Source organism: Bos javanicus, chromosome 26 (assembly GCF_032452875.1).
Source record: "Bos javanicus breed banteng chromosome 26, ARS-OSU_banteng_1.0, whole genome shotgun sequence".
In the NCBI taxonomy this organism is placed as follows: Eukaryota; Metazoa; Chordata; class Mammalia; order Artiodactyla; family Bovidae; genus Bos; species Bos javanicus.
In genome coordinates, this window is record NC_083893.1 from 5,430,117 (window position 1) to 5,454,608 (window position 24,492).

At 38.1% G+C, this 24,492-nt stretch overlaps 1 protein-coding gene across 1 annotated transcript in view; it reads left to right on the forward strand.

The window, feature by feature from the left end:
- PCDH15 (protocadherin related 15) overlaps positions 1–24,492 on the forward strand; it is a 1,038,229-nt gene that overhangs the window by 828,527 nt on the left and 185,210 nt on the right. Inside the window, exons 22-23 of the mRNA XM_061402659.1 lie at positions 17,393–17,533; positions 19,790–19,902. Coding sequence (XP_061258643.1) covers positions 17,393–17,533; positions 19,790–19,902 — 254 coding nt within the window. The remainder of the gene's footprint in view (positions 1–17,392; positions 17,534–19,789; positions 19,903–24,492) is intronic.

Here is a 24,492-nt window from a genome sequence, read left to right on the forward strand (position 1 = left end):
AATGACTAATTCAAGATATCCCCTGATATTAAGGACTTAATTAGTTTGGTCCATTATAGTCTTATTAAAATTCCTTATGTTTGCAAGTTTAGAACATTTTTTGTACAGATCTGCAATTACCTTCTGTAATAATTAATTACCTTCTTACCATCATAAAGTCAAGACATTATGTTTAGCACTCACTGAAAGAATAAAAATAAAAATATAAAAATGTATTGAGTGATAAAAAGAATTTAGATCTTAAGGTTTTATTTTTTACATAAATTTATATTTATTTTATATATTAATTTTGTCAATCTGTATAAATACATTACTCTTTAATTTAAAAATTATAATGTAAGCATGATCACAACAGGATTTTTGTCTGTCATATTCCCATCATCTAGAAAAATTGCCTCATCAGAATATCACTGTAGCACCATGTAACTATGTATGTACTGAATAAAATGACTATTTCAGTAGTATAGCCCCATATTAATATTTATTGACTTTTACACAGGTCAAATTTACCAGATAAAATAGCATCACAAAGTTGAAATCAAAAAAAAAAAAAAAAAAGTTGAAATCATACCTTTCACATTTGGAAAGTCATACAATATTTAAATAAGTCACATACTATCTCAAACCATATTTGGAAAGAAGCCTAATACATGAGCAAACAAATCCATTCATTCATTCATTCATAGATGTCATAAATCAAGTCCTCCCTGAGGGCAATTAGGGGTGGCAGACATCCATAGAGTTCCCTCCAAAGCTATTGAATACTGTCGCTAGTGTTGGCATCTGTGTGTAACTAGGAAAAATGACATTATACTGCAGCTTCTTCTTTAAACCTTATTTTCATATAAGAATAATAAAACCATTTCACTGGATTGGTACCCAGATTTAATGAAGAATGAAATTCTTTAAACCTTATTTTCAAATAAGAATAATAAAACCATTTCACTGGATTGGTACCCAGATTTAATGAAAAATGAAAATATTTAGCCAATGCTAGACACATAGATGTTAGTTAATGTTTCCTCCTTGTCATCCTTGCTTTCAGGGTAATGGCAGATACGCCTAACTTCGTCTCTGGTTTGGTACAATGCTTATATACTCATCATGAAGAAGGAAATGGCAACCCACTCCAGTGTTCTTGCCTGGAGAATCCCAGGGATGGGGGAGCCTGGTGGGCTGCCGTCTATGGGGTCACACAGAGTCGGACATGAATGAAGTGACTTAGCAGCAGCATATACTCATCATGTGTAAACTTTTAGATGTCAGTATGTGGACTCATGAAGTAATTATGGTGTCACTAATGACACTGTAAAATTTGAGAATAAAATTGTCATAAAACATCATGCTAATAGGGTCTTTACAATCCCCTCAAAAAATGTGTACATATTTTAAGAAGTTTCTTACCCCAAATTAGCAAGGTATTTTGCTTAAATAGGCATCATGAAATTAGATCAGTTTTCATTCCAATCCCAAAGAAAGGCAATGCCAAAGAATGCTCAAATTACTGCACAATTGCACTCATCTCACACGCTAGTAAAGTAATGCTCAAAATTCTCCAAGCCATACTTCAGCAATATGTGAACCATGAACATCCAGTTGTTCAAGCTGGTTTTAGAAAAGGCAGAGAAACCAGAGACCAAATTGCCAACATCCGCTGGATCATCAAAAAAGCAAGAGAATTCCAGAAAAACATCTATTTCTGCTTTACTGACTATGCCAAAGCCTTTGACTCTGTGGATTACAATAAACTGTGGAAAATTCTGATAGAGATGGGAATACCAGACCACCTGACCTGCTTCTTGAGAAACCTGTATGCAGGTCAGGAAGCAACAGTTAGAACTGGACATGGAAAACAGACTAGTTCCAAATAGGAAAAGGAGTACATCAAGGCTGTATATTGTCACCCTGATTATTTAACTTATACGCAGAGTACATCATGAGGAATGCTGGGCTGGAAGAAGCACAAGCTGGAATCAAGATTGCCAGGAGAAATATCAATAACCTCAGATGTGCAGATGACACCACCCTTATGGCAGAAAGTGAAGAGGAACTAAAAAGCCTCTTGATGAAAGTGAAAGAGGAGAGTGAAAAAGTTGGCTTGAAGCTCAACATTCAGAAAATGAAGATCATAGCATCTGGTCCCATCACTTCATGGGAAATAGATGGGGAAACAGTGTCAGACTTTATTTTTTGGGCTCCAAAATCACTACAGATGGTGACTGCAGCCATGAAATTAAAAGACACTTACTCCTTGGAAGGAAAGTTATGACCAACCTAGATAGCATATTGAAAAGCAGAGACATTACTTTGCCAACAAAGGTCCATCTAGTCAAGATTATGGTTTTTCCAGTGGTCATGTATGGATGTGAGAGTTGGACTGTGAAGAAAGCTGAGCGCCGAAGAACGGATGCTTTTGAACTGTGGTGTTGGAGAAGACACTTGAGAGTCCCTTGGACTGCAAGGAGATCCAACCAGTCCATTGTTAAGGAGATCAGCCCTGAGATTTCTTTGGAAAGAATGATGCTAAAGCTGAACTCCAGTACTTTGGCCACCTCACGTGAAGAGTTGACTCATTAGAAAAGACTCTGATGCTGGGAGGGATTGGGGGCAGGAGGAGAAGGGGACTACAGAGGATGAGATGGCTGGATGGCATCACTGACTCAATGGACGTGAGTCTGGGTGAACTCCGGGACTTGGTGAGGGACAGAAAGGCCTGGCGTGCTGCGATTCATGGGGTCGCAGAATCGGACACAACTGAGCGACTGAACTGAACTGAATTTAGATCACTTCAGAACAATACATGCCTACTTTTATCTTTTGCAATTTAAGATAAAATTCCAAAATCTTGACACATAAATTTTAGTTTGTCATTTTGTTTTTCGTTTCATACATGATATTATACGTTTCAATGCCATTCTCCCAAATCTCCCCACCCTCTCCCTCTCCCACAGAGTCCTTAAGACTGATCTATACATCAGTGTCTCTTTTTCTGTCTCGTACACAGAGTTAACAGATTGGACTCCACATATAACACAATCACTGACAGTTTATAAATCAAAATACATTTTAGGGCACATCAGGAACCTACACAGTAAAGTATAAAATCCACATAACTATAAATCTAAAGGTCTGTGCTCCAGTTCTAGAACCTTCAGTTGGTAATGCTTATGTTTCTCTTTTGTAGCTCTTATCAGAAATGTTAGTAGATAAATTATATCTGTCTACATACCTTTTGTCTCCCCCATCTTACTGATCATAAGTCCCGTAAATACAAAAGCTTGTCTGTCTCTCTCATTATTGGTCTAGATCATGAGAGATGGATGTGAGTAGTTATGGATAAGTATCTATGAACAGATACTGGTGGGTTTTAAACTAAAAACTTGCCAACAATTTAGCCACATGAAGTAAATGCTTCAGTTCAGTTCAGTTCATTTCAGTGGCTCAGTCGTGTCCGACTCTTTGCGACCCCATGAATCTCAGCACACCAGACCTCCCTGTCCATCACCAACTCCCGGAGTTCACCCAGACTCATGTCCATCAAGTCAGTGATGCCATCCAGCCATCTCATCCTCTGTCGTCCCCTTCTCCTCCTGCCCCCAATCCCTCTGAGCATCAGAGTCTTTTCCAATGAGTCAACTCTTCCCATGAGGTGGCCAAAGTACTGAGTTTCAGTTTTAGCATCATTCCTTCCAAAGAAATCCCAGGGCTGATCTCCTTCAGAATGGACTGGTTGGATCTCCTTGCAGTCCAAGGGACTCTCAAGAGTCTTCTCGGTCCTCTAAATCATATAGAAAATTACCCATGTAGCTTTGATTCTTACAACTACCCATAGTATACTCAGAAATTTCAATCTTGTTCAACATTAGTTTGAGTGTGTAACTCTGATTTAGCACACTGTTTAGTGTAGCTGGTGTACTAATATAGATCACATGAGGATTAATATATTAGAAAAATCCAGAGGATTGTGTCTTTATTTTAAAGGACTGACATAACAACAGACTGTATTAGATATAATTAAAGGAAGTAACAGAATAGGACAGAGGCTGAGAAGTAAGATTGATGTTTTTCTGGAATTTTCTTGCTTTTATCTATGATCCAATGTATGGTGACAATTGAACCTCTTGTTCCTCTGTCTTGTCTAAATCCAGCTTGTATATCTGGAGGTTCTTGGTCCAGTCATTAAATCATCTCCAACTTTTTGTGACCCCATGGACTGTAGCACATCAGGCTTCCCTCTCCATCACTATCTCCCAGAGTATGCTCAAACTCATGTCGACTGAGTTGGTGATGTCATCCAACCATCTCATCCTCTGTCACCCCTTCCTCCTGATCTCAATCTTTCCCAGCATCAGAGTCTTTTCCAATAGGTTGGCTCTTTGCATCAGGTGGTCAAAGTATTGGAGCTTTAGCTTTAGCATAGGTTCTTCCAATGAATATTCAGAGTTGATTTTCTTTAGGGTTGACAGGTTTGATCTCCTCACTGTCCAAGAGACTCTCAAGAGTCTTTGCGTGCACCACAACTTGAAAGCATCAATTCTTTGGTGCTCAGCCTTCTTTATGGTCCAACTCTTGCATCCATACAAAACAACTGGAAAAAATATAGTTTTGACTATATGGACATTTGTTGGCAAAGCGATGTCTTTGATTTTTAATACCCTGCTAGGTTTTTCATGGATTTTCTTCCAAGGAACAAGTGTCTGCTAATTTCATGGCTGTAATCAACCATCCACAGTGATTCTTGAGCCCAGGGAAATAAAATCTGCCATTGTTTCCACTTTCTCCCCATCTATTTAAAATGAAGTGATGGAACCAGATGCCAAGATCTTGGATTTTTGAATGCTGGTTTTAAGCCAGCTTTTTCACTGTCTTCTTTCACCATCATAAGAGACTCTTCAGTTCCTCTTCACTTTATGTCATTAGAGTAGTATCATCTGTTGATATTTTAGTCTTTATTTCTGCTTGTGAGTCATCCAGCATGGCATTTTGAATGATGTACTCTGCATAGAAGTTAAATAATAAGGGTTACAGTATGCAGTTTTGAGGTACTTGTTTCCCAGTTTTGAACCAGTCCATTTTTCCATATGTGGTTCTAACTGCTGCTTCTCAACATGCATACAGGTTTCTCAGGAGTCAGGTAAGATGGTGTGGTATTTCCATCTCTTTAAGAATTTTCCACAGTTTGCTATGATCCACACAGTCAAAGGCTTCAGCATAGTGAAAGAGGCAGAAATAGCTGTTTTTCTGGAATTCCCTTGCTTTCTCTATGATACAACAGATGTTGGCAATTTTATTTCTGATTCCTCTGCCTTTTCTAAACTCAGCTTGTACATCTGGAATTTTTCGATTCATGTACTGCTAAAGCTTAGCTTGATGGATTTTGAGCATTACCTTGTTAGCATGTGAAATGAGTGCAATTGTGCAATAGTTTGAGCATTCTTTGACATTTCCTTTCTTTGGAATTGGAATGAACAGTCAATCTTTTCCAGTCATGTGGCCACTGCTGAGTTTCCCAAATTTAGTGGCATATTGAATGCAATATTTTAATAGCATCATCTTTTAGGATTTGAAATAATTCAGCTGGAATTCTATCACCTCCTCTAACTTTGTTCATAGTAATTCTTCGTAAGCCACACTTGACTTCCCTCTCCAGGATATCTAGCTCTAGGTGAATGACCACACCTTCGTGTTTATACAGGTCATTAAGATCCTTTTGTATAATTCTTCTGTGTATTCTTTCCACTTCTTCTTAATCTCGTCTGCTTCTGTTAGGTCTTTACCATTTCTGTCCTTTATTGTGTTAATTGTTTTTTATCTATTGGCAAATAAAAAGTCCTTTGGGATTTGTTCTAAACTGCAGTTGATTTCAGTCATCTCCCTTATGCCAAGCTAAGGTTTTCAGCACTTGAATGATTAAGTTCCCAGTCATATCATGATCCTCATTTTGAACATTTTATTTAGGGAAATGTATCTCTCTAAAGATGGGAATACCAGACCACCTGACCTGCTTCTGAACTGAACTGAATGAAGTGCTAGCACAGAAATCCTTCTTAATCCCAACTTCCGTTCACCAAAATAACCTTTGATACTTCTATTGAATTTTCAAATGCATGAAACTACTTTTAGAGAGATCAGTTCAGTTCAGTTCAGTCACTCAGTCATGTCCGACTCTTTGCGACCCCATGAATCGCAGCACGGCAGGCCTCCTTGTCCATCATCAACTCCCAGAGTTCACTCAAACTCATGTCCATAGAATCAGTGATGCCATCGAGCCATCTCATCCTCTGTCGTCCCCTTCTCCTCCTGCCCCCAATACCTCATAGCATCAGGGTCATTTCCAGTGAGTCAACTCTTCTCATGAGGTGGCCAAAGTGTTGGAGTTTCAGCTTTAGCATCAGTCCTTCCAAAGAACACCCAGGACTGATCTCCTTTAGAATGGACTGGTTAGACCTCCTTGCAGTCGAAGGGACTCTCAAGAGTCTTCTCCAACACCACAGTTCAAAAGCATCAATTCTTCGGCGCTCAGCTTTCTTCACAGTCCAGCTCTCATATCCATACATGACCACAGGAAAAACCATAGCCTTGACTAGACAAATATTTGTTGGCAAAGTAGTATCTCTGCTTTTGAATATACTATCTAGGTTGGTCATAACTTTTCTTCCAAGGAGTAAGCGTCTTTTAATTTCATGGCTGCAATCACCTTCTGCAGTGATTTTGGAGCCCCAAAATATAAAGTCTGACACTGTTTCCCCATCTATTTCCCATGAAGTGGTGGGACCAGCTGCCATGATCTTCGTTTTCTGAATGTTGAGCTTTAAGCCAACTTTTCCACTCTCCTCTTTCACTTTTGAGTTCACTTTTGAGGCTTTTGAGTTCCTCTTTGATTTCTGACATAAAGATGGTGTCATCTGCACATCTGAGGTTATTGATATTTCTCCTGGCAATCTTGATTCCAGCTTGTGCTTCTTCCAGCCTAGCGTTCCTCATGATGTACTCTGCATATAAGTTAAATAAGCAGGGTGACAAAATACAGCCTGATGTACTCCTTTTCCTATTTGGAACCACTGGGTTGTTCCATGTCCAGTTCTAATTGGTGCTTCCTGACCTGCATACAGATTTCTCAAGAGGCACTTCATTAGTCTTTTAAAATTATGGTTATCTGAAGTAATGCTTTCTCAGATAGTGAGGTCTGCTGGATTTATAGAAATAGCTGCCAAGCTAAATGAAAAGGTTTAAAACAAGGTGTTCTGCTATGTTTCTTACATGTCCTCAGTTTCCATTATTTTTTAAAGAAACTCATTGTATTTACCCTTCCGAGTACTCCAAGAGGCATAATGATAGGAAACTCTGTCTTTGTCACCACTGCTTGTTGAGAATCTTCATAGACAATCTCATCACTTTACTGTTAAATTAATGTTTATGTCTTGGTTAGTTCTATCTGAATTTCTTGCCTTTTTAATGTCTTTTCAAAATGGCTGGATAAATAGGGAAAAATTCCAAAATTTCATAGTCTTATTTTCTATGTAATATTACATATATTATGAGATTATGTACTAATGTTTCATATATTGTGTTGTATCTTAGTGACTCAGATGATAAAGAATTTGCCCACAGTGTGAGAGACCTGGGTTCAATCCCTAGATTGGGAAGATTCCCTAGAGAAGCAAATGGCTGCCCACTCTAGTAATCTTAGAGTTTCCCTGGTGGCTCAGGTGGCAAAAAATCTGGTTGCAATGGGGGAGGATCTGAGTTCGATCCCAGAGTTGGGAAGATCCCCAGGAGAAAGGAATGACTACCCACTCCAGTATGCTTGCTTGGAGAATTCCATGGATAGAGGAGCCTTGTGAGTTACAGTCCATGGCATTGCAGAGTTGGACATGACAGAAAGACTAACACTTTCAAAGTCCATTTTATAGTCTCTTGGTAAAAGACAAAACACGTCTTGAAACAGCAAAATATATTTCACTGCACAAGATTAAAATATCTATACTCTAAGGATGATACATAAAGATATAGCTATTGAATTAAGAATACAATTAAATAGATTCCACTAAGTGAATATCTTATAAGGGCTTCTCTCATAGCTCAGTTCGTAAAAAATCCGCCTGTAATGCAGGAGACCCAGGTTTGATTCCTGGGTTGGGAAGATCTGCTGGAGAAGGGATAGGCTACCCAATCCAATATTCTTGGGCTTCCCTTGTGGCTCAGCTGGTAAAGAATCTACTCTCAATGCAGGAGACCTGGGTTCGATCCCTGGGCTGGGAAGATCCCCTGGATAAGGGAAAGGCTACCCATTCCAGTATTCTGGCCTGGAGAATTCCATGGACTGTATAGCCCATGGGGTGGCAAAGAGTCAGACACAACTGAGCGACTTTCACTTTCAAGTGACTATCTAAGATTCTTTTTTTTTCCTTGATGGTGACCTAAAACAATAAGATAATTCATCTTATACTCTTGAACCCACAATTTAAATACATTTCCTAAACAATTATGGCAGGTGAAAAGCATAGCATTAAAAATTTTAAAGTTAAGATTTCTTTTGTGAAAAGATAGCTCTTTCTTCAATACTGATGGTCCAAAAATATATCTTATAGTTATAAATACATATATGTAAAGATAAAATATAATTTACATATGTTATAAATCAAAATAGAAAACAATGATGAAGTATATTTATTTCAATTTAAGTATGTTTTAATAGATTCATTTACTTTAAAAAATAATAATAAATATGATTAACTAATGTATTCAGCTGAAAGAAATATCAACTTATTGGAAATATGTAAGAATAAAGAAAGATCACTCTATTTCTAGTGCAATTTAAAATAAAGGAACAAATATTTGGTAAATTTTTATTACATAAATGGTAATTTGAATATTTATATCTCATTATCTCATAGTTATAAAAATGTATAACTCCTAAGCTCAATGGACTATCTTTAAAAATGTAATTAGTGAATTTTGTACCATATAATACTGTGATATGTATTAAATTTTAATACAATCAGGTATTAAGTAATATTTAATAATTGTAATGATAAATATTAAAACGCAGAAACATTATTTTGCCAAGAAGTTCCATATAGTCAGAGCTATGGTTTTTCCGTAGTCATGTTTGGATGAGATGGACCATAAAAAAACCGAGTGCCAAAGAATTGATGCTTTTGAACTGTGGTGTTGGCGAAGACTCTTGAGAATCCCTTGGACTGCAAGGAGGTCAAACCAGTCAATCCTAGAGGAAATCAGTCCTGAATATTCATTGGAAGGATAATGCTGAAGTTTCAATACTTTGGCCACCTGTTATGAAGAACTGACTTATTGGAAAAGACCCTGATGACGGGAAAGATTGAAGGCAGAAGGAGAAGGGGACGACAGAGGATGAAATAGTTGGATGGCATCACCGACTCAATGGACTGGAGTTTGAGCAAGCTCCAGGAGTTGGTGATGGACAGGGAAGCCTGGAAGTGCTGCAGTCTGTGGAGTCATAAATTATTGGATACGACTGAGTGACTGAATTGAACTGAACCAGGTGATAAAGTTTTAGTGATAAAGTTTATAATGACCTCTTTTTAGTTGTTTTGTACTTCTGAATTGCACATTATTAAGATTAATGCCATGTGCTGTGCTTAGTCACTCAGTCACATCTGCTTCTTTGTGACCCCATCAACTGTAACCCACCAGGCTCCTCTGTCCATGGGATTCTCCAGGCAAGAATACTGGAGTAAATTGCCATGTCATCCTCCAGGGGATCTTCCCAGCCCAGGGATCAAACCCAGATCTGAGCCACCAGGGAAGCCCAAGACTACTAGAATGCATAGTATATCCCTTCTTCAGGGGATCTTCCTAACACAGGAATCGAAGCGGGGACTCCTGTGTTGCAGGTAGGTTCTTTAACAGCTGAGCTACCAGTAAATCCCCAATTAAAGCCATAAGTTTTTATTTTTATTAATTTTTAAAAACCATGCATTTGACCTGATTCATGTTGTAAATACTCCTGGAGCAATGCTAGAGAAGGTAGCTGAAGCTGTTCCCCAAGCCAATTACATTCACCTATTACAAAATTTAATTATTTAACTATAAAAGCAAGGCTTTTTTTTTTAACATTTCATCTCAGTTTTATTTTTAAATATATAAGAGAGCTATTCATTTGCTTAAAAAGTTTGTATGGAAAGAGTTCTAGCTCATAAGTATAGTTTGTTGCAACCAAACCATTTGTGAAGATTTATTCTATAAGTAGTTTAAAAATATGACACCCAGACCATATAATCATGTTATGTATTCACAAAAGGAAATACTGGCCTGTATCAGCAAGATCTTCCTTTCTGTGATGGGTTCAGGGACAGGCTTCACTGAAAAGAAAAAATTCTCTAACACCTTTTAATAATTACTGGAATTGAAAACTTAACCTTAAAAGGGTGACCATAGGCTGAATATCTTTTGTCTTATCTCCCTTCTTGTCTAATTTTTAAAAAGTTAATTAGTTAATTTTAATTGGAGGGTAATTACTTTGCAAGTTTGTGGTGGATTTTGCCATACATTGACACGAATCAGCCGTGAGTGTACATGTGTCCTCCATCTTGAAACCCCATCCCACCTCCCTCCCCATCCCATCCCTCAGGGTCATCCCTGTGCACTGGCCCTGAGCACCCTGTCGCATGCATCAAACCTGGATTGGCAATCTGTTTCACATATGGTACTGTACGGGTTTCAATGCTATTTTCTCAAATCATCCCACCCTTGTCTTCTCCCTCAAATTCCAAAAGTCTGTTCTTTATCTCTGTGTCTCTTTAGCTATCTCACATATAGGGTCATCATTATCATCTTTCTAAATTCCATATATATGCATTAATATACTGTATTGGTGTTTTTCTTTCTGACTTACTTCACTCTGTATATTTGGTTCCAGTTTCATCCACTTCATTAGAACTGCTTCAAATGCATTCTTTTTAATAGCTGAGTAATATTTCATTGTGTATATATACCACAGCTTTCTTATCCATTAGTCTGCTGATGGACATCTAGGTTGTTTCTATGTCCTAGCTATTATAAACAGTGCTGTGATGAACATTGGGGTACATGTGTGTCTCTCAATTCTGGTTTCCTCAGTGTGTATGCCCAGAAGTGGGATTGCTGGGTCGTAAGGCAGCTCTCTTTCCAGTTTTTAAAGGAATCTCCACACTGTTCTTCATAGTGACTGTGCTAGTTTGCATTCCCACCAACAGTGTAAGAGGGTTCCCTTTTCTCCACACCCTCTCCAGCATTTATTGTTAGTAGATTTTTGATAGCAGTCATTCAGACCAATGTGAGATGGTACCTCATTGTGGTTTTGATTTACATTTCTCTGATAATGAGTGATGTTGAACATCTTTTCATGTGTTTGTTAGCCATCTGTATGTCTTCTTTGGAGAAATGTCTGTTTAGTACTTAGCCCATTTTTTGATTGGGTCGTTTATTTTTCTGGAATTGAGCTGTAGGAGCTGCTTGTATATTTTTGAGATTAATTCTTTGTCAGGCGCTTCATTTGCTATTATTTTCTCCCATTCTGAGGGCTATCTTTTCATCTTGCTTATAGTTTCCTTCATTGTGCAAAAGCTTTTAAGTTTAATTAGGTCCCATTTGTTTATTTCTGCTATTATTTTCATTACATTGGGAGGTGGATTGTAGAGGATCATGCAGTGATTTATGTCAGAGAGTGCTTTGCCTATGTTTTCCTCTAGGAGTTCTGTCGTTTCTGGTCTTACATTTAGATCTTTAATCCATTTTGAGTTTATTTTTGTGTATGGTGTTAGAAAGTGTTCTAGTTTCATTCTTTTACAAGTGGTTGACCAGTTTTCCCAGCACCACTTGTTAAAGAGATTGTCTTTTCTCCATTGTATATTCTTGCCTCCTTTGTCAAAGATAAGGTGTCCATAGGTACGTGGATTTATCTCTGGGCTTTCTGTTTTGTTCCACTGATCTAAATTTCTGTCTTTGTGCCAGTACCATACTGTCTTGATGACTGTAGCTTTGTAGTATAGCCTGAAGTCGGGCAGGTTGATTCCTCCAGTTCCATTCTTCTTTCTCAAGATTGCTTTCACTGTTCAAGGTTTTTTGTATTTCCATACAAATTGTGAAAGTATTTGTTCTAGCTCTGTGAAAAATACCGTTGGTAGTTTGATAGGGATTACACTGTATCTATAGATTGCTTTGGGTAGTATACTCATTTTCACTGTATTTATTCTTCCAATCCATGAACATGGTATATTTCTCCATCTATTAGTGTCCTCTTTGATTTCTTTCACCTGTGTTTTATAGTTTTATATTATAGGTCTTTTGTTTCTTTAGGTAGCTTTATTCCTAAGTATTTTATTCTTTTCATTGTAACAGTGAATGTAATTGTTTCCTTAATTTCTCTTTCCTTTTTCTCGTTGTTAGTGTATAGGAATGCAAGGGATTTCTCTGTGTTAATTTTATATCCTGCAACTTTACTATATTCCCTGATTAACTGTAGTAATTTTCTGGTGGAGTCTTTAGGGTTTTCTATGTAGAGGATCATGTCATCTGCAAACAGTGAGAGTTTTATTTCTTCTTTTCCAACCTGTATTCCTTTTATTTATTTTTCTTCTCTAATTGCTATGGCTAAAACTTCCAAAACTATGTTGAATAGTAGTGGTGAGAGTGGGCACCCTTGTCTCCTTCCTGACTTTAGGGGAAATGCTTTCAATTTTTCACCATTGAGGATAATGTTTGCTGTGGGTTTATCATATATGGCTTTTATTCTGTTGAGGTATGTTCCTTCTATTCCTGCTTTCTGGAAGGTTTTTATCATAAATGGATGTTGAATTTTGTCAAAGGCTTTCTCTGCATCTATTGAGATAATCATATGGTTTTTACAGAATTCAACAACATATTAAAAAGATCATACATCATGACCTTTATCATGGTTCTTTATCCCAGGGATGCAAGGAGTCTTCAGTATTCGCAAAAATCTATGTGATACACCACATTAACAAATTGAAACAAGGCTATTATTTTTAAAAATATATATTTTAGAAGGAAAATTAGGAAGAGAGGGAAGGAAACAGAGAGGAGGAGAGGAAAGAGAAAATAGAGTGAAGAAGAAAAGAAGATTGTGAGAAGAGAGGGAGGGAGAAAATGAAAGAAAGAGAAAAGAAAAAACCTTTTGAATACATTCAAAGAACATCTAAATCATTTTAGGTATTTAGTTGTATTATATTTTATGAAATGAAATGTGGTGCCTTGATAACAGGGTGATGGAAGAAACAATTAAAATGTCTTTTATGGGCTTAAAATGTCATCTTAGGGCCACATTTTCTTTATGTGATAGTAATCTGTGTCAAATCAGAATTCAAAACCTACTGATATGGCTAATATATAACATATATGTTCTTCTACATACAACCTTATCTGTAGCAATCCTCCAGGAAGAATGTAAGATATTCTGGATAGTAAAGTATTTTAGGCATCTTCAGGATAACACTCTGTAACACTAAAAGTTGTTTGGTTTTGGTTTGTTTGTTTTATCAATTAAACTATAAATTCCAAATGTATCACTAATATCTTGGCGTTATTAGACAGATGCTAAGTATAATTGACATATTATATATTTCTTGATAACTGAGTCATGATAGTCTTAAGAATTGCAATACTATAGACTGAATGGATATTGATGCTAGTAGAAACTGAAATTTTGTTTTTGAAATGGTTTTTGCTGTAATTTTTCTCTAGTAACAAAAGTGCTAAAAATTTAAATTTAGGATTATTAACAAATAGGAGGTATGTAAATCATGGACTAGAAGAAATTCTACATGACTTGAGTAGAGGTAGAGAAGATCAAAGTGCCTGTCACAGAGCCTTGGGACCCTCTAAGAAGAGTGGGAACAAGCAGAATCTGAGATGGAGTCACCAGATAGGAAGAAGGAAAAACAAAAGCGTGAACAGAATTGCATCAAGTGTTCAAGGAGGTAGTGATAAACCAAGATGGCATGAATGAAAGGATTAGACTTACAGCTAGTAATTAAGGGATTATACAAGTTCTGTAAGCTGACATATTTGTCCTGTAACCCCAGTGTAACTCAGGAATCAACATGAACAACACATTCTATTCAAGGATAGTCATGAAGAAGCTCAACAATATTGAGAATAATGTTCTCAGAACCATCATCCCACAAAACTTCATTAATCAAATGAGCCTATGAGGTAATACTGGTGTTACACTCTTATACCACATCAGGATAATGCCAAATAGAAGTGTTCTTCTCTAAGAGTTTTGTGATATAACATAGTGTTTGTTAAGGTTTGAAATCAAACTTGACCACATATTAGCTCTGAGTCCGAGGTGTTTATTTTACCTCTAGGATTGATGAGATTTACTGGCTGTAAGCACTTTAAAAAAGTAAAGTGTCCACCCCATTATAATTAAAAGTAAAGCCAGTCTTAACTCTAATATAAGTGATGACATCCAATGTATTTTTGACTGTTATAGTTACAGACTCTTTTTCAAAATGATCAAATGTTAGCTTTTCTTTACAAATAATTTTTTTTTGTTTGCTACTCCAACTTATCTTAATATATTTCTGGGACATTTCAACATTTTTAAATGCCATACAAGCTGACAGGGATCTCAGGGTCCCTATGGAGATTCCCCTGGGGAGTCAGATGTCGTCTCGTGTTGGGGCATGGAACTCCACTTCTCTCTCGAGGTGGAAAAGGGGTGTCAGGCCTCCTGTCAAGTTGAGGTAGGGATCAGGGGCTATTTGTAGAGGTGCCATGGGGCTCTCAGGCCTCCCTTCGTGTCATGAGTTGATCCTCGGGGTGACATTCGAGTCGTTGCAGGGGAATGAGGCCTTATCTCGACTGGATGGGGACATCGGGGTCTTTTCGAACAATGGCATGACCCCTGGAGTTCCTCTCCAGTTTCAAGGTGAGACTGGCCTCCTCCTGAGGTGCGACAGGAACATCAGGATTCCTTTGCAGACGAAGCAGGGGAATGGACCCTCATTTCGAGATGAGGAGGGGAAACCAGGACTCTTCTTCAGTTGTGGCAGGAAACTCAGGTTTCCTCTGGAGTGGAGACGGGTATGTTGGGGAACTTCTTGAGTTGCCTAAAGGGTGTCAAGTATCCTTTCGAGGCTCAGGAGGGAAGGTGGGATTTCTCTCGAGACGCTGCAGTGGAGAGGGGCCTCATCTCGCGTTGAGGGGAGAATCTCCTGGGTTTCTCGAGTTGAGGCAGGACCCTTGGAGTTCCTCTAGAGTTGCAACGGGGACCTCAGGGACCCGCTCGTGTTGCCTCAGGAAAGTTAAGTCTCCATTCGAGTTGTGAGGGGCCTCTCGGGATTCCTCTCCAGTCAGTGCAGGGGCATAGGGCCTCATCTTCAGTTGAGGCTGGAACCTCAGGGTTCCTCTCCAGTTCTGACATGAATCTTGGGGTGCCTATGGAGTTTCAACAGGGGATTCAGGCCTCGTCTCGTGTGGAGACATGGAACTCAGCTTCCCTCTCGAGGTGTAAAAGAAGTGTCAGGCTTCCTGTTGAGTGGACATAGCGGTCTTGGGTTTTTTCTCGAGGTGCCACGGAGCTGTCACACCTACCTTCGTGTTTTGAGTTGATCCTCGGGGTTCCAGTCGAGTCAGTGCAGGAGAATCAGGCTTATCTGGAGTGGCTGGGGAAATCGGGTCTTTTCGAATTGAGGCACGACTCCTGGGGATGCGCTCAAGTTTCAAGGGGAGACCGGCCTCCTCCTGAGGGCCGATGGCAATGTTGGGATTCCTTTCCCAATGAAGCAGAGGAATCGACCCTCATCTCGAGTTGAGGAGGGGAAAACGGGGCTCTTCTTGAGTTGTGGCGTGAAACTCGGGGTTCCTCTCTAGTGGGGACGGGTATCTCAGGGACCTTCCTGAGTTGCATCAAGGGTGTCAAGTACCCTTTCGCATTTCAAGAGGGAATGTGGGGTTTCTCTCGAGACACTGCTCTGGGAAAGGGCCTCATCTCACATTGAGGGGAGAATCTCGTGGTTTTTCTCGAGTTGCGGTGGGAACCTTGGGGTTCATCTCAAGTTGCAAAGGGGATCTCAGGGACTGGCTCGTGTTGCCTCGGAGAAGTTGCCAACTTTTATTTGTTAAAAATGTTAAAACAAACTCGAGCGCATCCCTAGGAGTCATGCCTCAATTTGAAAAGACCCCAATTTCCCCATCCTCCCACCACCCGCCCACCCCTAGCCCACCACCCTCCCAGCACCCTCCCACCCCCTGCCCACCACCCACCCACTGCCCTCCAAACATCCTCCCAGCACCCTCCCCTCACCCTCCCAACCTCCTCCCCCCACCCTCCCACCATCCACCCACCACCTGCCCAACCCCTGCCCACCACCCTCCCAGCATCCTCCTACCCACCGCCCAGCACCCTCCCAACACCCTCCCAGCACCCTCCCAGGACCCTCCCACCCCCACCCCCCCACCCACCACCCACCCACCACCCTCCAAACATCCTCCCAGCACCCTCCCACCACCCGCCCATCACTTTCCCACCCCCCAGCCCACCACCCTCCCAGCACCCTCCCCCCACCCTCCCCCACCCTTCCAACCTCCTCCCCCTACCCTCCCACCATCCACCCACCACCACCCGCCCAACCCCTGCCCACCCCCCTCCCAGCACCCCCTCCCAGCACCCTCCCAACCTCTTCCCCTCACCCTCCCACCATCCACCCTCCCCCCTCTCATGCCCCTCCCACCACCCTTCCAACTTAAGTGAAGCTTCAAGTTCATTTAAAAAATGTGTGGTAGACTATATATGTAAAAATTTTAGTATGATTCTCACACATAATAAGCTTCCAACAGATATTTACTATCATTATTTTATTATTATTACTATCATCATTAGTAGTAATGTTATCCTAAAGGATTGTTGTAAGAATTGATTTATGAAAATAAGCTTGCCTAGTAAACAGCATAGAACAGATGGCAAGTAACGTTTCTTTTACTTTCATATCCACTCCTCCAGTTTACCTTAATCCTTCACACTTTATCTTCTCTGAGCATCACAGAGTTCTAATAAGGAAAATAACTTATAATGATCTCAGATGATAAAATATTAAAGAGAAACAATGTTCAAAGAAGAATGTGAAGTTCATATAATTAAAGAAATATGGAGGGAAGACATCCAAGGAAACCTTTGATTTATTCTTTTACTTAAATAATTTTAAATAACATGTAATAAAGACACTTCTCTGATTCAGACTGTTATTCTAAAAAATAAAAGTTCTGCTACATTTTAAACCTGAAAATATGAAAAGTTAAAATATCCTTTTTCATTTCTAAATGACTTTATTTTACAAATCAGTTTTGCATTATCACTACATTTTGTTTTCATTTTGTGAAATAATATATAATTTTATTTTAGGGATTACCTGCAAGCCGTGTGAGATATAGGGTAGATGATGTCCAATTTCCTTATCCTGCAAGTATTTTTGATGTAGAAGAGGATTCTGGAAGAGTAATAACTCGAGTTAATCTTAATGAAGAACCTACAACAATTTTTAAGGTCAGTTCAGTGTTTTCTCTATAGTGTCTATTTGATATTTAACTTTTGGTTTAGAGTTTGATTTAACAAATAACCATACACTTTCCCATTTTTCTCCTTTTTAATATTTTAAAGTTACAAAACAGTACATTTTTACTGCATAGGCACTTAGAAACTACAGTTAAGTAAAAAGTAAAAAAATGCTTGATATTTCTCATCTTGAGGTTAAAATTTACCATTTTAACTCTATCTTTGTGATAAAATTCCCTGCAAATGAAAGCATACAAAATTTTTAAAAATAGCATGACTGTATGATTGTATTATTCATAATACTTTTTTAAAATTTAAGTATATGAACACTATTAATGATATGTAAATGGTTGTACAATGTTCTATTATATGAATATACTATTGTTTTTTTCTTTTTTTGTTCAATAACTTGTTGTTGGATAATTAGTCTGTTTCCAATTTTTGTTACAATGATATTTACTGTTGCAAAACTCCTTGTTCAGATATAATTTGCCACTTGATATTTCTTTTCCTCAAATCAGTATCTAGAGGCAATTGCTGGTTCAAGTTAATGTCTTCTTGATACATTATACTTTTAGAAAATTTGAAATAATATTACCCTTCACTTTTATCATAAGTAATCCATTATATTAAATATTTGACTGTTTCCATTCTCTGTAGTTACTAGAAAGATTTTGTCTCTGAGAATAAAGCCTTTGACCATACATTGGGGTGATACTTTCACCAGCTAACCTTGTGAATATCAATGAGCACTGTCTCACATAATTTTATCTCCATTTGAAATAATTGTTCTGTTTGTAAGTATTAACCTGAAGGCAAATTGTGACTCTCAGGATGACCCTTGATTGTGGTTCCATGATCTAGTTTGATTTAGTTTAGGTTAGTCACCTGCAGCATCCAAAAGTATATACATTCTAGAGAAATACATAGTTTTGAACTTTAATATTTCTTAAAATAAACTTTTCTTCTTGGCATAATACAGTAAGTCAAAAAATGATGATTATAAAAGCTATTGTAGTAATAATTAATATACAGATATTAATCTTAAGACTAAAACTTTTTATTTAGTTCACATCATTTGAACATTCTTTATTCTACAGTATGAACTTGGTTTTATATAATTAATTGTTTTTAAGAGAGTGCATATCAAAATGTGTCAAACTATGAAGATTTCCAATTTTATCCTCCAAAGTGAAGTATTTCTTTTGTATAATTTTGCAGACAATTGATTCATTGGAAAAATTAATTTCTTTTTATAAGCAAGCTAATTAGCTTTTTGCTATTGATGCTACTAAACTTAATACTTTTAAAATGTGCTCAAACTTGTAAAAGTCTCATGTTTTCACTGTAGGCACCAGTGGAATTGTGAAAGAGAGAAGAGGTTTTGAGAGATGTAGTAACTTATACCCATTTTACTGCTAGCTTTTTTAAAAAATTAATTAATTAATTAATTTTTATTTTTTTTACTAGAAACTTTTTATTTTTTTTATTTTTTAAATTTTATTTTATTTTTAAACTTTACAATATTGTATTAGTTTTGCCAAATATCGAAATGAATCCGCCACAGGTATACCTGTGTTCCCCATCCTGAACCCTCCTCCCTCCTCCCTCCCCATACCCTCCCTCTGGGTCGTCCCAGTGCACCAGCCCCAAGCATCCAGTATCGTGCATCGAACCTGGACTGGCGACTCATTTCATACATGATATTATACATGTTTCAATGCCATTCTCCCAAATCTCCCCACCCTCTCTCTCTCCCACAGAGTCCATAAGACTGATCTATACATCAGTGTCTCTTTTGCTGTCTCGTACACAGGGTTAATTTATTTATTTTAATTGGAGGCTAATTACTTTACAATATTTTAGTGTTTTTTGCCATACATTGACATGAATCAGCCATGAGTGTACTTGTGTTCCCGAATCCCCCTCCCAACTCCTTCCCCATCCCATCCCTCAGGGTTGTCCCAGGGCACTGTCTTTGAGTGCCCTGTTTCATTATATCATAAAGCTATTAACTGAATTTCTTTGAGTTTTCTCACCTGGCAAATGGAAATAATAACATCTACCTGGTGGGATTGTTGTGCATATACTAGCATGTCTCTTCTACTTGGTAGGCAATTAGAAAATGTTTACTGCTCCCCCTTTTGGAACCAGGCAGTTCAATAATTTAACACATTCATGGAAAAATTATGCTCTTGTCTTCTTCTTTGAAATCATCTTTAACTTGAGTTTTTATTACTTTTTAAGTTGGTCATTGTTGCTTTTGATGATGGTGAGCCTGTGATGTTCAGCAGTGCCACTGTGAAGATTCTTGTCTTACATCCAGGAGAAATCCCACGCTTTACACAAGAGGAATACAGGTACTGGTTATTATCAGGTTTTGTAATATACAAGGTTTTTATTCTGTTTTGTTTTGTTTTCTTTTAGCCTCTCAAAATTGATGTAATGTGAATTTATCAGTGAAGCACACCTAATTTTAGTTTCTTTTCTAAACTCACATAATATTTATTTTAAAAGTTAATATACTTAAATGATAATCTAGTATAAATTTCAGTTTTTAGAAATGCTTTAATGAATAATGGATCCTTTAAAATAGTTAAAGTTAGCTTTGAAAAATGCAGTATTATGTTTAGGGGTTTAATTTGCAACTGATTAATTATCTCAGTGGTAAAAAGTAGATATTTAGTTTCTTGTTGCTGCCAGTTACATTATATCATTTAATTCTGAGTTATATCTGAAATGATATTTCCTGTATAATCAGTGAGTGAGAGAATGTGTGTGTGTTTACATTTGTATGAGCTATAGAGTCAGTATATATATACTTAGTCAGGTGAGGCTGTCATAACAAATTTCAAGGATTCTGTGTCTTAAACAACAGACATTATTTTCACACAGCTCTGGAGCCTGGAAGTTCAAGATCAGGGATTCAGCATGATCAGGTTCTGGTGAAAGGTCTCTTCCTGGCTTACAGACTGTTGCCTTGTTGCTATAACCTGACATAGAGGAAAGTGAAAGAAAGCAGGTCTCTGGTATCTTTTCCTACAAAGGCACTAACCCCAAGATAAGTGCCCCCGCTTCATGATATCATCTAAACCTAGATACCTCCCAAGGCCCCATCTCCAAATAACATCCCACTGAGGTTAGGATGTCAAATATGAATTTTAGGGGAACACAGTTCAGTTCATTGTGTGTATTAGAAAGAGAATTTATCGAAAAAATAGTGACACTAAAATTACTATATGTTCATGATTGCTTCATGATTGGATGTAAGTGAAAGTATATTGTGTAATGTTCACTTGCAAATATAGCATAATTTCTTTTGTGATTTTTCAAAATTCAATTAAGTTAAAATATTAATGTACTTTTATTAGTGTGTCATGACCCGTTGGAGACAGTTTTCTCAAAAACAGTTGATGGAGACTCACTATATACTGTATTTCTCTATTTACTCCTTCTGGACAAAGACTTAAAAGTTGTTACACTCCAGAGGCTCACAACTAGGTTGGAAGCAAAGGACTATATGAAAAGCATAATACACTGTAAAAACACAATAATAGAAGGTCAAAATACTAAGGAAGCATGTTAGAGACACACTTAATGGTGTCTGAATATGATCACCATAGTTTTGAGCTGCTTCTTGAAGAAAGAGTAGAGTTTCAGTTCAGTTCAGTCGCTCAGTTGTGTCCAACTCTGCAACCCCACTCATGTCCATTGAGTCGGTGATGCCATCCAACCATCTATCTCATTCTCTGCCATCCCCTTCTCCTCCCACCTTCAATCTTTCCCAGCATCAGGGTATTTTCAATTGAGTCGGTTCTTCACATCAGGTGGACAGTTTCAGCTTCAATATCAGTCCTTCCAATGAACACCCAGGACTGATCTCCTTTAGGATGAACTGGTTGGACCTCCTTGCAGTCGAAGGGACTCTCAAGAGTCTTCTCTAACACCACAGTTCAAAAACATCAGTTCTTCGGTGCTCAGCTTTCTTCACAGTCCAACTCTCACATCCATACATGACCACTGGAAAAACCATAGCCTTGACTAAACGGACATTTGTTGGCAAAGTAATGTCTCTGCTTTTCAATATACTGTCTAGATTGTTATAACTTTCCTTACAAGGAGTAAGTGTCTTTTAATTTCATGGCTGCAATCACCATCTGCAGTGATATTGGAGCCCAGAAAAATAAAGTCTGACACTGTTTTCACTGTTTCCCCATTTATTTGCCAGGAAGTGATGGGACTGGATGCCATGATCTTAGTTTTCTGAAAGTTGAACTTTAAGCAAACGTTTTCAATCTCCTCTTTCACTTTCATCAATAGGCTCTTTAGTTCTTCTTCACTTTCTGCCATAAGGGTGGTATCATCTGCATATCTGAGGTTACTGATATTTCTCCTGGCATTCCTGATTCCAGCTTGTGCTTCCTCCAGCCCAGCATTTCTCATGATGTACTTGGTATATAAGTTAAATTATCATGGTGACAATATGCAGCCTTGATGTACTCCTTTTCCTATTTGAAACCAGTCTGTTGTTCCATGTCCAGTTCTAACTGTTGCTTCCTGATCTGCATCAGGTTTCTCAACAGACAGGTCAGGTGGTCTGATAGTCCCAACTCTTTCAGAATTTTCCACAGTTTATTGTGATCCACACAGTCAAAGTCTTTGGCATAGTCAATAAAGCAGAAATAGATGTTTTTCTGGAACTCTCAAGCTTTTTTGATGATCCAGTGGATGTTGGCAATTTGATCTTTGTTCCTCTGCCTTTTCTAAAACCAGATTGAACATCTGAAAGTTCATGGTTCACATATTGTTGAAACCTGGCTTGGAGAATTTTGAGCATTACTTTACTAGCATGTGAGATGAATGCAATTGTACAATAGTTTGAGCATTCTTTGGCATTGCCTTTCTTTGGGATTGGAATGAAAACTGACCTTTTCCAGTCCTGTGGCCACTGCTGAGTTTTCCAAATTTGCTGACAAATTGAGTACAACACTTTCACAGCATCATCTTTCAGGATTTGAAATAGTTCAACTGGAATTCCATCACCTCCACTAGCTTTGTTCATAGTGATACTTCCTAAGTCCCACTTGACTTCACATTCCAGGTTGTCTGGCTCTAGGTGAGTGATCAAACCATCGTGATTATCTTGGTCATGAAGATCTTTTTTGTACAGTTCTTCTGTGTATTCCTGCCACCTCTTCTTAATATCTTCTGCTTCTGTCAGGTCCATACCATTTCTATCCTTTATCGCGCCCATCTTTGCATGAAATGTTCCCTTGGTATCTCTAATTTTCTTGAAGAGATCTCTTGTCTTTCCCATACTAAGTTTTCCTCTTTTTCTTTGCATTGATCACTGAGGAAGGCTTTCTTATCTCTCCTTGCTATTCTTTGGAACTCTGCATTCAGATGCTTATATCATTCCTTTTCTCCTTTGCTTTTCGCTTCCCTTCTTTTCACAGCTATTTGTATGACCTCCTCACACAGCCATTTTGCTTTTTTTGTGTTTCTTTTTCTAGGGCATAGTCTTGATTCCTGTTTCCTGTACAATGTCGCAAACCTCTGTCCATAGTTCATTAGGCACTCCGTCTGTCAGACCTAGCTCCTTAAATCTATTTCCAACTTCCACTTGTATAGTCATAAGGGATTTGATCTAGGTCATATCTGAATGGCCTACTGGTTTTCTCCACTTTCTTCAGTTTCAATCTGAATTTGGCAATAAGGAGTTCATGATTTGAGCCATAGTCAGCTCCAGGTCTTTTTTTTTTTTTTTTTTCTTTGCTGACTGTATAGAGCTTCTCCATCTTTGGCTTCAAAGAATATAATCAATCTGATGTCAGTCTTGACCATCTGGTGATGTCCATGTGTAGAGTCTTCTCTTATGTTGTTGGAAGAGGGTGTTTGCTATGACCAGTGCATTCTCTTGGCAAAACTCTGTTAGCCTTTGACCTGCTTCATTCTGTACTCCAAGGCCAAGTTTGCCTGTTACTATAGGTGTTTCTTGAGTTCCTACTTTTTTTTGTTTTTGAGTTCCTACTTTTGCGTTCCAGTCCCCTATAATGAAAAGGACATCCTTTTTGCGTGTTAGTTCTAGAATGTCTTGTAGGTCTTCACAGAACTGTTCAACTTCAGCTTCTTCAGCATTTTGGGGCATAGACTTGGATTACCGTGATATTGAATGGTTTGCCTTGGAAACAAACAGATCATTCTGTCGTTTTTGAGATTGCATCCAAGTACTGCATTTCCGACTCTTTTGTTGACTATGATGGGTACTCCACTTCTTCTAAGGGATTCCTACCCACGGTAGTAGATATAATGGTCATCTAAGTTAAATTCAGCCATTCCAGTCCATCTTAGTTTTCTGATTCCTAGAATGTTGACGTTTACTCTTGGCATCTCCTGTTTGACCATTTCCAATTTGCCTTGATTCATGGACCTGACATTCCAGGTTCCTATGCAATATTGTTCTTTACAGCATCGGACCTTGCTTCTATCACCAGTCACATCCACAATTGGGTGTTGCTTTTGATTTGGCTCCATCCCTTCATTCTTTCCGGAGTTATTTCTCCACTTACCTAGATCAAATGGTTACAAAAATTGTATCTAGTATTTTAGGTCAGTTCAGATATCCCTCAGCTTCAGCTCAACAAAAGTCCCACTCTTGTTCTCTAAAGCTTTTCACCTCATATCTAGTCTTTCTTTGAAAGTCCCCAAAGAAGAAAAAAGTATACTGTGTAACATCTTCCCTTTAAATAAACTCAGAAATTGATGTCCTTTTATTCTTTTTTTTTTCCTGTGCTTTCACTTGAAATCACTTCCTTAGTAATAGATATATCCCTCCAGACCTCTCCATTATAGTGCTCATTAACTCTTTTAGCTAAAATATTGTGAATTAAGGCCAAGATCATGGATTGCATCAGGGCATTGCTCCAACAATTTTTTTTTAACTGTCTTTG